We start from the raw sequence: 15,965 nt of genomic DNA on the forward strand, positions 1-15,965 counted from the left end.
TGAGCCCCAGAAAGTTTCTGCCTGAGGGACAAGCCTTGGGCAGAGGCAGCTCGAGAAGGTCAGAGCGAGTATGAACCGAAGGCCATAAAATAAATGACCGCTGGGAGGAGGCGTGTGAGCTACTACATTCTGCTCTTTGGAGTCACGGAGAGTATTAAAACTGTCGTTTCGATCCACAGGTCCGGACGGAAGTGTGGCCGCGACAGCGTCATCTGTGGAGAGGGAGGGTTTGAGGAGACGAAGGACGTGAAGAAGGCGATGGAAAGTGAAACCCAGAGACGCTTTGTTTCCCCTAAAAAAAACGGAGGTATTTCTTAGTGCGGTTCTAAAGATCCTGGAGAAAAGAGAACCTGCAGAAGAAAGCTCAGCTTCCGGAGCGGCCCGGCACATTACTTTACCTTCGCTTAATGTGGCCGTTCCAACTCACCTCACCATTCTGATCGTTAATGGGATCCCTTACAAATAATGTAAAGCTCTTACGATTCGATGATAGTGCACAGCCTTGGCATAAACGATGCTGCGAGGTGACAGTTCTGCAGGAAGACCCACTGTGCGGCTCTGGGGAGCGACTTCATGATGATCTCCTCTGCCTTTGCAGCCTGGCCACGGCCCAGGGAGATAATGGTCATGTGACTTTTTCCTCCTTTTAACTCTCGTGCAAATTTCAGGACAGTGTTGGTGAGGTCAGTCCCTGCACAGCAACATGGAAACGTATACACAATTATAACCTCATTTTATTCCCTCTTGAAAACATACTGATTGATTGATTGAATGTGTGTGGAGCCCAGTGCAGGTCTTGAACCCACAATCCTGGTATTAAGAACTGAGCTGAAATCAAGATCAAGATTTGTTAACTGGTTTAAAACTTCCTTTCTTCCATTGTATTGTTTAGAGAGTGGAAGTGAGGGCTGGAGCCCTGGCAGCCATTCTGGGCCATGTCTTTAGGAAATGGACAGCAGCTACAATGAGTGTGTCAGGTCCAGAGAAGCCGCTTTACATAAAAGGTTACAGAGGAGGAAGCCTTTACATGGATGCACTTTCAGAAGTTTTATTGCCCAATAGAATCAAAGTTTGAATATGGCGAATTCTAAAGACATATTTGATGTAGACATGACAAAGAACAGAAGATAACAAAATATTTTGCTTAGGGTCTGTGGGACAAAGACAAGGGAAAAGCATTTGGAGTTTTGAGGGACATGAGGCCTGGGCTGGCAGGGCCACCTTCTGATGGTGGGCTATATATATATGTTTTCAGGAGCCAACAGATTAAAACAGTTAATAAATACAAGGGCCATCCCAATTTTCAGATCAATAATACATGTTTAAGAGATATTTTTTGCACAGAAAATTAGCATGGATAAGTTTTTCCATGGCTATGAATCTGGAAAATGTTATTCTTCTTTGTTCTTTCACATTTTCAGAAATGTTTAGTCTTAATATTATTTGAAGTTTTAATCAGTGCCTTTCCCAAAATATTTCACTAAGAATGGGAAAATATTTTAAACATAAAAATACCTGACACAAAACCTTTTTGTCTACACCTTTCGCTGAGCATGGAGCAGGCATCTTACCATGGGAGTGAATAAGGATCAGCGGAGTTCTGGCGTTGGATTCCTTATACGACTCTTTCAAATTAATTCCGGTTCTGGGAACATATTCATTTCCCATTTGTTCAGTTATAAACATTTTCACTGAATTCTTTAAATGTTCTGGTTGAAGAATTTTTATCTAAACAAGAAAGCACGGCAGAGAAGGTAAATTCAAAACCACGCAAGGAATGGCCCCTGTGGTAAACAGAACAAAGCAAGAAGCGTTCATTATCCACGTGGTCGGGGTTTTATGCTGCTGGTGTCGGGCACGCATCATGGAGGGTGTCAGTGTGTGGCGGCGAAGCCGCCACCTCGGCTTCTGGTCCCTCCTGGGAGCCAGGGCCACCCCGTGCCACTGTCCCTCTCATACTCTGACAGAGCTCTTGCCTTGGATGTAAATATCCCTGGTATGGTCCCTGATTCTGTCTGTAAAGACAGACTTTCCCGTGGGCTTGTTCCTGCTCTGCTGGACGTGTCCGGACCAGAATGGAAATCAGGACGGCACAACCAGAAGGCAACTCACTCCTCCAGAAGTGACACGGAGATAAAGAGTGCTGCGGATGGAGTGCATATCCCGAAAGAACCCTAGGGCTGAATGATTCTGCAAACTGTGTGCATGTGATAAGTAGAGGTTCAGGGTCCCCTGGAAGAAATCACTGCAAATCTTGCAGGAAAGACCTTTTCCCTGAAAACTGTTTCATACAAATGACTTACGTGCTATTTATGAAACGACCGTGCATTCTGTCCTCAGCCTGAGAGGCGCCATCATCGGGGGCAAGACTGACGCGGCGTGTGGATCTGTGCGGACACCCGACGATGAACCGTGGGGAACGGCCCCTTTTACAGTTGTAAACTGCCAAGCACTGGCAGTTGCACTGTTCAATGTAAGATAAATGATCACTATGTCAAATTCTGCTCCTTTCTGTTACTCCTTGAAAAATGAATCTTAATTTTATTCGACTTAAATGCAGCAGGTCTTTATTTTTAGATGAAAATGGCAGCACACAAAGCATGTGGGGTCTGAAAGCAGAGCTCGTCCAGCGTGTCCACTCACTGGAAGGGCTAGCCTCAGTGGAGGGCGCCGGATGGTCGGGGTGGTCCCGGCCGTCACCAGCACGCTGCTGCTCCTCCCTTACTTCTCTGATGTGAAGCCCTGCGGAGTGGGAGAGCAAGCAAGACCGGCAGAAATGGCGTTGTGCTGAACTCAGTTCTGCTGGCTCCTTTTGAGCAGTTACGGATAGTTCTGGAAATTTTCCTCATGTCCCCTCCCCTTACCCCAGGCTTTGCCATCTTTCCCGCAGAGCTGTCGCGATGGGGAGCAGTGCGTGGACTGGTCCTTGTCCTCATGGAGCTCTGTGATATCATCCTGGCCCAGGTGGAGCCTTCTTTCTGATACACTGTAACTGAATCTCTCCTGTGGCAATTTCAATTTCTGACTCTTACAGGCCAGACCCTGTTGCAAATATTCTAACTCAGTTTCTTTGTAGGTGTGTTTGACCCTTTATCAGACGACGTCTTCTGACTAGAATCATCTGGAGCTTATTGGGGAAAGGTAAGGTAGCACATTAACTTTAAAAAGTTAATCTTGCTGTCAGCATAATACACACTGGCTCCATAAAATTCAAGTAATACAAAGAGCTAGAGATTGGAAAATCGAGGTTTTCTGGAAAGCCACTACTACCTTGCGCACATTGGGGAGCATCGTGCCGTCTCCTCTCCTGTTTTCTTGGCTGGGGTTGTGCTGCACAGTCTCTGCGGTGTGTATAGCATTTGTCAGCTAATGCAGCTGAAACATACGCTCATGTCACGACGGGGTCCATAGTCCGCAGGCAGAGTGGGGGTAGCAGACTGTCTAGATGGCCAGGTGGGTAACATGAATTAGAGAAGCAGATTGGACAGAATGAAAACAATTCTCCTCACGAGGAAAACAGAGCTGGAACCATGGGGCTTGCTGGCAGCTAACGGTCACCATCCCTGCGAGGAAGTGCCAGCAGTGATGGACAACCGTGGCACATGAACATGGAGCACAACCATGGCCCAAGACCATAGCATATGACTGTGGTACACGACCGTCGTGCATGATGGTCGTGTATGACCGTGGCCCACATCCAGGGCACAGCGGTCCTCAGGGCAGACACCGTCAGCTCCAACTGCTGCTATTGCCTACAGACCCGCCCAGCATTGCCCCATCTTATACTTTATCAATAAAAGCTGGAAATAGGGATTTTTGGGGTGAAATCTCTCAATTTGCACATTTTGGCTCAAAGGAAAAAAACAACACAAACCAAACTTGTACACCCATGTTCACAGCGGCAGAATTCATGACAGCCCAGGTAGGAGCGGCCAGTGTGCACGGACAGACAATGGATAAAGGAGATGTGGTGCTTCCACAGCCTTGAACAGGAAGGAAACTCTGACGCCTGCTACCACACGGATGGGATCCGAACACCTGTGCAGAGTGAACACAGCCAGACACGGAAAGGTCTGGCTTCCAGATCTTTTCCCAGTGGGCTGGAATCGGCCACTGGCCCCAGAAAGTAGGGCGGTACCTGCCAGCGTCTAGCGGGAGGAAGGAGTGGGGAGTTACCAGTTCGCAGGTACAGAGCTTCTGTCTGGGAGGGTAAGAAAGTTCTGGAAAGAGAGAGGGTGGTTGCATGACACTGGGAATGTACTTCATGCCACTCCATCTCTCACTCAGAATTAACAGAGGTTCCTACGATTAAGTGGAATTATTTCTATTTTGCCACAGTAAAACAAACAGAAGACAGCTCACTTAAGATGGAAGTGTGCACAGAGTTTTAAATCGTGTGTGCTGTCTTCATTCTCTTTACTCGAAGACTCTGAAGTCTCGTAAGACAGGTCTGCAGAGATTCAAGCCCACTTGTCTGCGGATAGATTACACTTAAATCATTCCAGAAAACAAAACAAAGTGAGATGTCTGTGAGCCAGATGCGATTTCGGAGGGCAGTCTTTCTCTGGAGTGAATTTTAAAGTGTTACAAAAATAATATGTAGGGCAGAAATCGAAGGGTGGCCGGCTGTCCCCGCTGGTGTTCGTGTGAAGTCAGGGCTGATAGGGGCTTCTCCCTCTCTAAACCAGACGGCAGATGCAGAAATAGAAGATTTTCAGGTGATGAGGGTGAATCCAGGACGGTCTCCCTGAGGGAAGTAGTGTTCCTGCCGGGAACCTCCTGGCTTTACAAACGCTCCTGGCTTCAATCCTGGCTCTGCCAGCAGTCTTCTCTCTCTCTCTTTCCTTTTTTTTTTTTTTTTAAAGTTTGATTTATTTATTTGAGAGATTGAGCATGCATAAGCGGGGGTGGGGAGCAGCCGAGGGAGAAGCAGGCTCCTTGAGAAGCAAGGAGCTGGATGCAGGACTTGATCCCAGGACCCTGGGACCGTGACCTGAGCCAAAGAGACGCTTAACCAACTGAGCCACCCAGGCATCAGAGCCATCAGGCAATTTCTAAGCCTTGGCCCCCTAATTCTGTGAAGTGGGAAAATAATCAGAGGTTCCCCCAAGATTATTGTGGGGATTACATGAAACAATGTCTGTGAAATGCTTAGCACGAGCTAGGCTTTAGATGTTTTAAGGAGCTCCTGAATGACACCCGTTTGCATCCCCAGCTCCCTAACACCTCTCCGGGAGCCCCCCTCCTCAACCCTGCTATTGTGAAGCAGGAACAGTCAGGTAAAATGTCACCTTTATTAACGGTGGGGGTGATGGATGTGCTTCCTGATAGGGGCCCTTGTAGGCCGGGTCTGTGCCCGCACGGCTGACAGTGGGAGAGCAGAGAGGGGGTTGGAGGCTGTCTGAAGAGACAGGCGAAGGCCCTGGGCCACCATTCTCCTTCATCCCTCACAGGTACCCACTTTCCAAGTCCTCCTCCTCTGGGGGGGCGGGCAGAGGGCGGGGTCAGAGCGGGGCCAGGAGTGCCACCTGACTGGAGTGTGAGTGCTTCCCTTCAACACGAATATTGTTTAAGTTACTGTTTAATTTAATAACATTATAATTAATAATATTGTTTAAGTACTGCTTAAGTTAATAACTTAAACTGTTGTTTAAGTTAATAACAGTTTAAGATACTTACTGATAAAGGTCTCAAAACATATAGAATATCACTGTTTTCTCACAGCACATCTTACCAAAATAAGTCTCTGAAACGGAGTGAGTTTCTCCCAGGGGAAATTCACAGGACTGCATATTTCTTCATTTTCATCCAGAAGTTCAGCTAGATATAGTTCAGAGAAAGAAAGGGAGATGAACAATCAAGTGCCTTGAATCACTGAAAGACAGCATAATGAACATTCTCCTTTAAAACTGTAGTTTGTTTTCAAAACATACCTTATTTCTTACTTTTTAAAAGAATTTATTTACTTTAGAGAGAGAGAACGTACACGCACAGGCAGGTTGGGGGGCAGAGGGGGAATCCCAAGCAGACTCCCCACTGAGCTCCCGGAGTGGGGCTTTGACCCCACGATCCTGAGATCACGACCTGAGCCGAAAGTAAGAGTCGGACTCTCAGCTGACAGGAGGAGCAGAGGCAGGCCGACACTTGACAGCCTGCTCCTGCACATGTGAGGTCTTCCCAGCGAATATAAGCTAATAACTCCAGAGGTTAGAAAGTTCTTGTCATAATCTACCTATAAAAACATGGTAAATGAGAATCAGATGGAAATGCAACAAGACTCTCAAAGAACTGAGCATCACACAGACCTGTGTTTCCAATACTGCCCCTCTTACGTGTGCAATGCCAAGTCTCCTCACGGACCTGTTGTTTCTGCCTCTTACCATCTCCATGTATTTTCCCCATGTCTAACCTTAAACAAGGTGGATTACAGAAATAGCTTTTTTGAAAAGGACTAAAATAGGTTTGTTGATCTTTAAAAAAAGTCCACGATACACGAAAATCTAGTTCCAAATTGATAAATCAAATTTTTATCCCCCCCAAATAAAAAGATCTTCATTTTACAAAATAATGACCTAGAGAGAAAACTCTAGGGGAAGAGGAGAACTTCTTAGTCAGAACTGGAAATCGGGGGGCGCCTGGGTGGCTCAGTGGGTTAAGCCGCTGCCTTCAGCTCAGGTCATGATCAGGGTCCTGGGATCAAGCCCCGCATCAGGCTCCTTGCTCAGTGGGGAGCCTGCTTCTCTCTCTGCCTCTGCCTGCCTCTCTGCCTGCTTGTGATCTCTGTCTCTCTCTCTCTCTGTCAAATAAATAAATAAAACCTTTAAAAAAAAAAAAAAAAGAACTGGAAATCGGTAAGCTATAAAAGAAAGAAAATAGATATAATTGGCCATACAGACATTTCCCCATTGCCTGGCAAGAGCACTATAAACGAATCCCAAAAGCACTGGCTGATTTTTAAAAATACTTGATTGAACACACTGGCATCTTTAACAAAGCAAAATGTTAATTATCTGTTACACCAATAGGGTTCTTACAGAAGGCCACAAAAGAATGAATAATTCAGGGCGCCTGGGTGGCTCAGTTGGTTAAGCGACCACGTTTGGCTCTGGTCATGATCCCAGAGTCCCGGGGATCAAGTCCCGCATCGGGCTCCTGGCTCCACGGGGAGTCTGCTTCTCCCTCTGACCTTCTCCTCTCTCATGCTCTCTCTCACTCTTTCTCCCAAATAAATAAATAAAATCTTTAAGAAAAAAAGGAATGAATAATTTAGTAGAAAAATGCACTGAGTACATGAATAATTAAGTCCAAATGGTCTACAAACATCTGAAAATGTACTTAAAACGTGGTGCTAACTAAAGAGTAGTGGTCCAAACTAAAGAGTAGCGTTTTCAGGTTGGCAAGAGTTCAGAGAACACCAAGCCCCTGCTGGACCAGGAGCAGTCATGTACTGTGCCCGGCACTGGGAACTGTCCGGCACTTCCGGGAGGAGCAGGCTGGCAGCAAGTGTTAATGCGAACGTTGGGAGCTTCTGACCCAGAGGTTACATTTCTGGCTGCTCAGCCCGGAGACATGCTGTTCCTGCAAAACTCGATCCTTCCCATCTTTCTGAGATGGCAGCAGGGGTGACAGGACAGGGGAGGGAGACAGCAGGAGGCAGCGGGGGTGGGGGTGGCGGGCAGGGCACTCACTGGGAAGATCCAGGAAGAGTGTGGCAGAACAGCAAGCCATGTGAAGTGACTCTCAGTCCCCAGGTGATTTTTTGAGCCCCCCAGCCCCCCATTGCGCGGGTTGCCTGCACGCTGGTGCGGGATGAAGCCACAGTGAGGGTCCCTGGTGGTCGCCTGGCCAGGCCGGGGGGACCGTGCTCACAGCACAGCTGCGCTGCTAACACACTGAGCCCCGCGTGCAAGCCGACCGTCCGCGTGCACGTGTACAGGACTCGGGTAGGCTGAAGAAGACATGAATGCTCTCTTACTTTCCTTCGGTGATTTCTCACTCTCCTCCACCAAAGCATTTTCTGGAGAGAAAGGGATGGTCATCAGGCTGTACACAGCCTTACTGGCTCTGAAAGCATCCCACTGGGGCACGTTGGACAGAAGGGACTTGCACAGGAGAGCGAAGGGCTCCAGCTCACTGCCGACGTACTGGCACTGTCTCCACTGGGATTCCGAGAGCCACTGCAGGTGCCCATCCCTGCAGGCGTCATACATGCCTACCGGAGAAGGGAGAGGACCACGGTAAAAGAGACGATTGCCTTTGCATTTGAGTTACTCGTTAAAGGTAGTTAAATAAATACCTGTTGTGGAGGAAAAACCGTTTTACATAAAAATTACAAGTATTTCATTGTGGTAAAAACACGTTAACATCTACCTTCTGGGCAATTTGTTTGTGTTCATCAGTGTTAAGTACCTTCATGTTGTTGTGAAACAGATCTCCAGAACTTTCCCTGCGATTCTGAAACTCAGCCCCATTCAACAGCCCTCCCCAGCTCCTGGACACCAGTCTCTGTCTTACTCTCAGTCTCTATGACTTCAACTACTATGGATGCCTCAGGTAAGTGGGATCACAGAATCTCTTGTCTTTTTGTGACCGGCTGCTTTCCCTCGGCCTCACGTCCTCAAGCATCATCCATGCTGTCGCAGGCGCCGGGGGTTCCTCCCCTGACCGCCAGCACGATAATACTCCCTTGTACCTACCCACCACCTCGTGCTGATCCACTCCCCCACTGATGGACACGAGGGCTGCTTCCACCTGCTGGCGACGTGAACAGAGCTGCTGGGGACACGAGTATGCAAATTGCAGTCGGAGACCCTGCTTTCGCTTCCTTTGGCTGTATAAGCAGTGTGCTATTAGATCACATGCTAGTTTTATCTTTAATTTTTTGAGTAGGTTTCATACTGTTCTCCGGAAGAGCTGTATCAGTTTGCTTTCCCACCAACAGTGCATGAGGGCTCCGATGCCTGCACCTTCGCCAGCACTTTATTTTTCTGTTTTGTTGCTGTTTACAGTAGCCATCCTAATGGGTATGGGATGACATTTCCTTGTGGTCTTTTGATTTGCATTTCCTGATGAGTAAGGATACTGACCGTCTTTTCATGGGCTTGTTGGCCATCTGTAGATCATCTTTAGAGGAATGTCTATTCAGGTCCTTGGCCCATATTAAAATTGGGTTGATTCTTTTTTTTTTAAAGATTTTATTTATTTATTTGACAGAGAGAGAGCACAAGCAGGGGGACAGGCAGATGGAGAGGGAGAAGCAGGCTCCCTGCAGAGCAGGGGAAGCCCCATATGGGACTCGATCCCAGGACTCTGGGATCATGACCTCGCCAAAGGCAGTGGCTTAACCAACTGAGCCACCCAGGTGCCCCAGGTTATTTGATTCTTGTTGAGTTGTCCAAATTCTCTATATTTTCTACACATTATCTCCTTTTCAGATATATGATTTCAAATTGTTTCTCCCATTCCATAGGTTGCCTTTTTACTCTGTTGATTGTAACATTTGATGTACAGAAGTTTTTAAGTTTGATACCGTTCTGTTGGTCTCACTTTACTTCGGTTGCCTGGGTGCTCATTTCGGATCCAAGACACCACTGCCAAGTCCAGTGTTATAAAACTCTTCCCTTATGCTCTCTTGAGATTTATAGTTTTAGGTCTTATGTTTAGATCTTGAATCCATTTTGAGTTTATTCATGTATTTGGGGTAAGATAAAGGTCCAATTGTGTTCTTCTGCACATAGATACTGAGTTTTCCCAGCACCATTTATTTGTTAGAGACTGTCCTTTCCCCATTGAGTGCTCTTTCCATCCTCTCTGAAGGTGACTTGATCATATATGTGTTAATTTCTGGCTCTCTGTCACATTCCACTGGTCTATTTACCTGTCTTTACGCCCGTACCAGGCTGTTTTATTGCAGCTTTAGAATATAGCTTGAAACCAAGATGTATGATGACTCCAACTTTGTTCTTTTTCAAAATTGTTTGGGTTATTTGGAGTCCCTTGAGATTCCATATTATTTTAGGAAGAATTTTTTATTCCTGCAAAAAGTTCTATTGGGATTTCGTTAGGAATTGCACTGAATCTGTAGATCGCTTTGGGTTAGTATGGACATCTTAAAAATATAAGGTGTGCCAATCCATGAATGTGGGATGTCTTTCCATTTATTTGTGTCATCTTCAATTTCTTTCAGCAAAGTTTTATAGTTTTCAGTATAGATGTCTTTCACCTGCTTGGTTAGGCTTATTCCTAAGTGTTTTATTCCTTTTGATGCTATCACAAATGGGACTGTTTTTTTAATTTCCTTTTCATATTATTTGTTGTTAATGTATAGAAATGCATTATATATGTTGTTAATGTATAGAAATGCATAACATAGAAGTGTATCTGATAATGTATGTTGGTTTTATATCTTGCAACTTTGTTGTATTGGTTTACCAGCCCTAACAGTGTTTTCATGGACTCGAGAGTTTTCAACATATAAGATCATGTCATCTGTGAACAAAGATAGCTTTACTTCTTCCTTTCCAATTTGGACGCCTTTTATCTCTTTTTCTTATTTAGCACATAGGGCAGAACTTCCATGTTAAAGAAAAAAAAAAATGGAGAGAGCAGGGGACATCCTTGCCCTGCATGAGATCTTAGAGAAAAACTCAAGAATTTCACCACTGAGTGGGATTATTAGCTGTGGATTTTTCACAAATGACTTTATTGTGTGGAGGTCGTTTCCTTGTATGTCCAGTTTGTTGAGTGTTCTTAATTATTGAAGAGTTGAATCTAATAAAATGCTTTTTCTGTCTCAGTTAAGATGGTCATATGATTTTGTCCTCATTGTTAATGTGCTTATTACATTGATTTTCCTTTTTTTTTTTTTAAGATTTTATTTATTTATTTGACAGAGATCACAAGGAGGCAGAGAGGCAGGCAGAGAGAGAGGAGGAAGCAGGCTCCCTGCTGAGCAGAGAGCCCGATGCGGGGCTCGATCCCAGGACCCCGAGATCATGACCTGAGCCGAAGGCAGCGGCTTAACCACTGAGCCACCCAGGCGCCCCTACATTGATTTTCTTATACTGAGTCAACTTTGTATTCTAGGAATAAATTGCACTTGGTCATGGTATATAATGCTTTTATTATGCTATTGAATTTGGTTTGCTGTATTTTGTGGAGAATTTTGACATCCATAGTCATCAGAAATTTCAGCCATCTTTTCAGTATTCTTTTCTTATAAAATCTTTGGCTTTGGTATCAGGGAAGTGCTAAACAAGCCTAGAAGTGTTCCCTTCTCTCTCTTTCTCTATTTTTTCTTTTTTTGGTAGAGTTTCAGGAAAAGTTGTGTTTATTCTTTTCAAAATGTTTGGTAGAATTTTCCAGTGCAGCCATCTAGCCCAGGCCTTTTCTCTTTTGGGAGATTTTTGCTTACTTAATCAATCTCATTAGTTATAACGCTGTTCAAGTTTTCTATTTTTCCATGATTCAGTCTTGGTAGATTATACATTCCCATTTCTTCTAGCTTGTCCAATTTGTTGGCATATAGTGGTTCATAGTGTCTCTTATGATCCTTTTGATTTTTGTGGCATCAGTTTTAATGTTCTCTCTTTCACCTCTGATTTGAGTCTTCTTTTATTTTCTTGTTAATCTAGCTAAGAGCTTGTCAAGTTTATTAATATTCTCAGAAAGCCAGCTATGAGTTTTACTGATTTCTAAATTTCTTTAAATGTTCTATTTTATTTATTTGTGCTCCACTCTTTGTTTCCTTCCTTCTGCTAGCTTTGTGGTTAGTTTTTTGTTTTTGTTTTTGTTTTTTTTTTCACTAGTTCTTTGAGAACTAGTCGGGTTAGGTTGTTTATTTGAGACCTGCTTCTTTAAAGTATGCATTTAAACTTATGAAATTTTTTCTTGGTACTGTTTTTGCTCTATAATTATTACATTGCATTTTAATTTTTATTTGTCTCGAGATACTTCCCTTGTAATTTCTTTGACCCACTGGTACTTTAAGAGTATGTTGTTTAATATCCACATATTTTTGGATTTCTCATGTGATACTGATTTCTAGTTTCATTGTCAGAAAAGCTAATTTATATGTCAATCCTTGTGCTTCCTGTTTAGCGTAAGAAAAAAATGGAAACCCAAGTCTCTAACTTGAAAGAGTGGTTACATAAGTTTTGGTAGTCCATTCAAAAATTGGAATGTTGTGCAGACATTAAAAAGTCTTAAGTATATTTATTGACATAGGCAGCTAGCTACTTTTGATATGTTATTAATTTGGAAAAAAGGAAGTCTGTATAGCAAAGTCACCTAAAAGAATATACAAGAATAGTCCTCTATGCATGTATGTCAAGTATATATATATATGGAGGTAAAACACACACAAATATTACTAGTGATTAATTCTAGATTGTGGGATTACAGGAGATTTATTTACTTTTTTCGTATCTGTAGGTTGGAATGGTTTAATAAACACAAACTGCTTGTGTAATAAAAAAAATGGAAGCTATTACATTTTTTCTTACATATAAGAAACATTACGTATGTTTCTTAAAACATACTGGGGATGTTTTTAAGCTTCTAAGTGCAGTGGATGCATTGTGAGCTGGCTTTTGTGCTGCGTGACCTCATCTCCTGGTCGCAGGTGGGTGGTTCAGGAGAAGAGTCCTGACAGCGCTTAGTCCCGACAGACCCGAGTCTGACGTTAGGCCCAGGGCCTGAAAGCTGCCAGATGTTGAGTTAACAGCAGTCACTGGTTCGTCTCACGTTGGTGCTCATTCATTTTCCTTGCTGTTTTCTGAGTTACCCCAGAATCTTTCAAAACGTTTTTATTTTTATTTTTATTTTGGTTTAAGACAGTGAGTCATTGTTCTGTTTTTGGCAAGCCAAAGAATCTTAGTAAACTCCCAAGAGCATTTACTGACTCAACAATCATTTACCAAACATCTACTGTATACCAGGCTTTGGTGGAAATAAAAACAAACAAACAACAAAACTATCCCAATGTCTGGTATCTTTCCAGAGCAATTCTTTGATATTTCCATTCCGACTTTACTACTGTTTGCTAATAGTCTCAGGACATGGGGCAAAGGCTACTACTCCAAGCCACCACCTTTCCTCCTCAGTGAGAATGTCAGACTACCTTTAGCTTTATATATTTTTGTGACTTAAAATTACGACACAGAATAACAATGTGAATGTACTTCACACCACTGAACTGGATGCTTAAAAATGGTGAAAAAGGTACATTCTACGTTATGTGTATTTTACAATTAAAAAAATAAATACACTTAAAAATGTACGACGCAGGAGGATTTGAACAGAACCAACATGTAGTTCTTTCTGCCTCATCATTTTGCACAAGTGTGGTTTTGTGGTTCAAACTTTCTGGGAATTTTCCTAAAACACTATGGGTGACTACAGTGAAGGGGGCAAAGTTTCACTCCAGCTGGTATTTAATCAACGTGTGTGTGCCCATGTGTGCTTCTACACATGTGCACGTGTCCCTGAAATCTAGCATTGGGTGTTCTGTATAGACTAGGATTACAATAACCTCAGCAAATGCTCTTTACTCATTCATCCAGCAATTACTGAGTACCAATCATGTGTTCAACGTGTAAGGACACAGCAGTGACTTAAACGTCACACCTGACCTCAAGCTGCTTTTAGTTCAACCCAAATAGAAGCACCAACTTGGAACACCTTAAAAATCTCTCCGTGTTTTTCAGAGAAACATTTTTCATGGTTTTTTTGGAACCCAGAGCAGTCCCTTTTACTTACTATTAAGTTTGGCCTGGGGCATCACACCTTTACTATTTATCAGTAGGGCAGAATGTAGGAAGAGGTCCCATTCCTCCTCTGGTAGGGATCCGGGCTCATCACCTCCATTAGCATCATTTTGCATGACTGTGATGCAGAGCCAGAAGGAGAAGCAGAGTTTATGTTGGTTAAACAGAGCTGGAGAGACCACCTAGGGGGAAAATGGAGCGTTAGACCAGCCCGGCTCCATTGAATCCATGTGCAAAATACACGTGCAAGGATGCCTCACCTTAAAAATACTTCTGGTCAACACATCGACTGAATTTTTAAGATGTTTCTGGGAGATATTTTCCTCCCTTTCTAACTTGGGTTCTTCTGAGAGGTCTGTAGTATCAAGGGTCTTCTGGGGTCTGGGGTCAGGCTCTTCCTGTTCTTTGCTTCCGGAGACAACTGCTAGAAGGAACGCCTGGCGAAACCAGTCCAGGGAGAACTGGTACACGCAGCTGACCCGGGCGAGGCCCGCCACGAGGAAGTAGAGCCGGGCGCCCCGGGTGGCCAGGGGGAGATAGTGCTTGCGCGTCTCTTGGATCTTACTTTCTGCTTTTTCTGTTGCTCTGATGCGCTTTGAAATTTCATTTGAATTCATTTTGATGTTTCTTACGATGTCTACCGTTTCCTCATCATCTAACACACATTCTAAAGACAAACAACAACAACAACAACAAAATGAATTTAAATAAAACCCATTGGAAGTTAAATGCAGTTCCTTCATTCTGAAATCTTTCTGTAAGAGTTTTTGACTTCTGGTTTTTTGGTGGTTTCATGCGGGCAATGGGTCGCTAAATGAAGACCGGTCATATTTCTGAATAATTGGGTTCAGAGCACACCCCCTATCTCTACTTTATATTATTTTAATGGGGTGGATGCTATTTTCTTTTTAAGCACATGATAAGTAGCCAATCTGTCATAACGAATGACCCACCATCCACACAGACAAGGAGACAAAATTTCCAGAAAATAGCACGTGAACTCTGATATTTTCTATGGTTTTCTATTTTACTAAACAATAAAGTTGGTAATGATCAACGAAATTTCTCATTCCACAAACAGGTTGAAACTTACTTTTTGAAAAAAAGCGCTGCTTCATAAACAGAGTAATTCTCTCCTTCTCAAATATTTAAGACGGTTCTCCTATTTCCATTATAAACTCTACTATTTTATGAACATTCCCATTTTCCTCAAGTGCTTTTGTTAATGGTATGATTTATAGACTCCTCACTATCCTTGATGCTTATCCCGAGCACGTTAGTTTGAAAAGAGCCCTCTTTGAAGTGTGATAAAGACAAAAAGAAACACAGATACCATTAATTGTCCTTATAACCTGCAGCCCACCACAGAAGATTTGAGGCAGGCTGCAGGTACGTTTCCTCCAGAAAGTTCTGTCTTCATCTTCATGCCTTGCTGGAGGAGAAAACAATGTTGTTTTGACAATGGCAAGGCCTCCAGTGTCCTGAGGGTCTTCTTCAGCATATGAAAATCCTTTCTGGACTCTCCTTAGCTCTACTTTCCACAATGCCAAGGTACAGAACCAGTTGCTCCTCACAATCCCAGGACAGCAGCTCTTTCTGCCCGTGGATCCTGTCCCTTGGCTTTAATAAAATCACCATTTTGCACCAGAGACGTCTCAAGAATTCTTTCCTGGTCGTGGGCTCTGGACACCATCAAACCTCACCAAAAACCTTTAAAAATTACATCCGTATCAAGAACTAAACACAGCTTCATATGATCACTGTAAGGAGTGATGGAATTACATGCCCTGACCTGGATACCATATTCTGATTGATTTTAGTGACGCTTTCTAGTAATGTCAGGACCTCGCTGTGGGCGACTTCCTAGTCCCCACCCCACCCCACTACTCCCACAGGGAGCAGGCAGCCTCACCAAAGATATACTACAAAGAGAGTAAGGATGATCTATGCTACTAAAACTTGGGAAAGGGAAGGAAAAAACATGCCCCAAATCGAGGAGTCTTTTTTCTTTTAGAATTATTAGATTTTATTTTTCCCTAGTACTCTTAAAAGCTTAGCTTCACCATGTAACAGGCCAGACTTCATAGAATAACAACTCTTTCCCAGGCCATAACCCTTTGAGGAGAATTTATCAAGTATCACGGTTCCAGGATGTTTCCACCCCAGAATTCTAAACCAGTTACAGAATCCATATCTTCT

At 43.7% G+C, this 15,965-nt stretch overlaps 1 protein-coding gene across 11 annotated transcripts in view; it reads right to left on the bottom strand.

Moving 5' to 3' along the window:
• Positions 1-15,965, bottom strand: part of DNAH14 (dynein axonemal heavy chain 14) — a 361,489-nt gene that overhangs the window by 39,231 nt on the left and 306,293 nt on the right. For 10 of the 11 annotated variants that reach the window (XM_032319061.1, XM_032319058.1, XM_032319057.1 and 7 more), the window contains 6 exons: positions 14,027-14,433; positions 13,759-13,948; positions 7,976-8,212; positions 5,735-5,820; positions 1,572-1,728; positions 481-691 (listed from right to left, as the gene is read on the bottom strand). In XM_032319061.1, coding sequence (XP_032174952.1) covers positions 481-691; positions 1,572-1,728; positions 5,735-5,820; positions 7,976-8,212; positions 13,759-13,948; positions 14,027-14,433 — 1,288 coding nt within the window. The remainder of the gene's footprint in view (positions 1-480; positions 692-1,571; positions 1,729-5,734; positions 5,821-7,975; positions 8,213-13,758; positions 13,949-14,026; positions 14,434-15,965) is intronic. The other variant, XM_032319064.1, reaches the window with a different exon arrangement.

This window comes from Mustela erminea, chromosome 17, assembly GCF_009829155.1.
Source record: "Mustela erminea isolate mMusErm1 chromosome 17, mMusErm1.Pri, whole genome shotgun sequence".
Taxonomy (NCBI): Eukaryota; Metazoa; Chordata; class Mammalia; order Carnivora; family Mustelidae; genus Mustela; species Mustela erminea.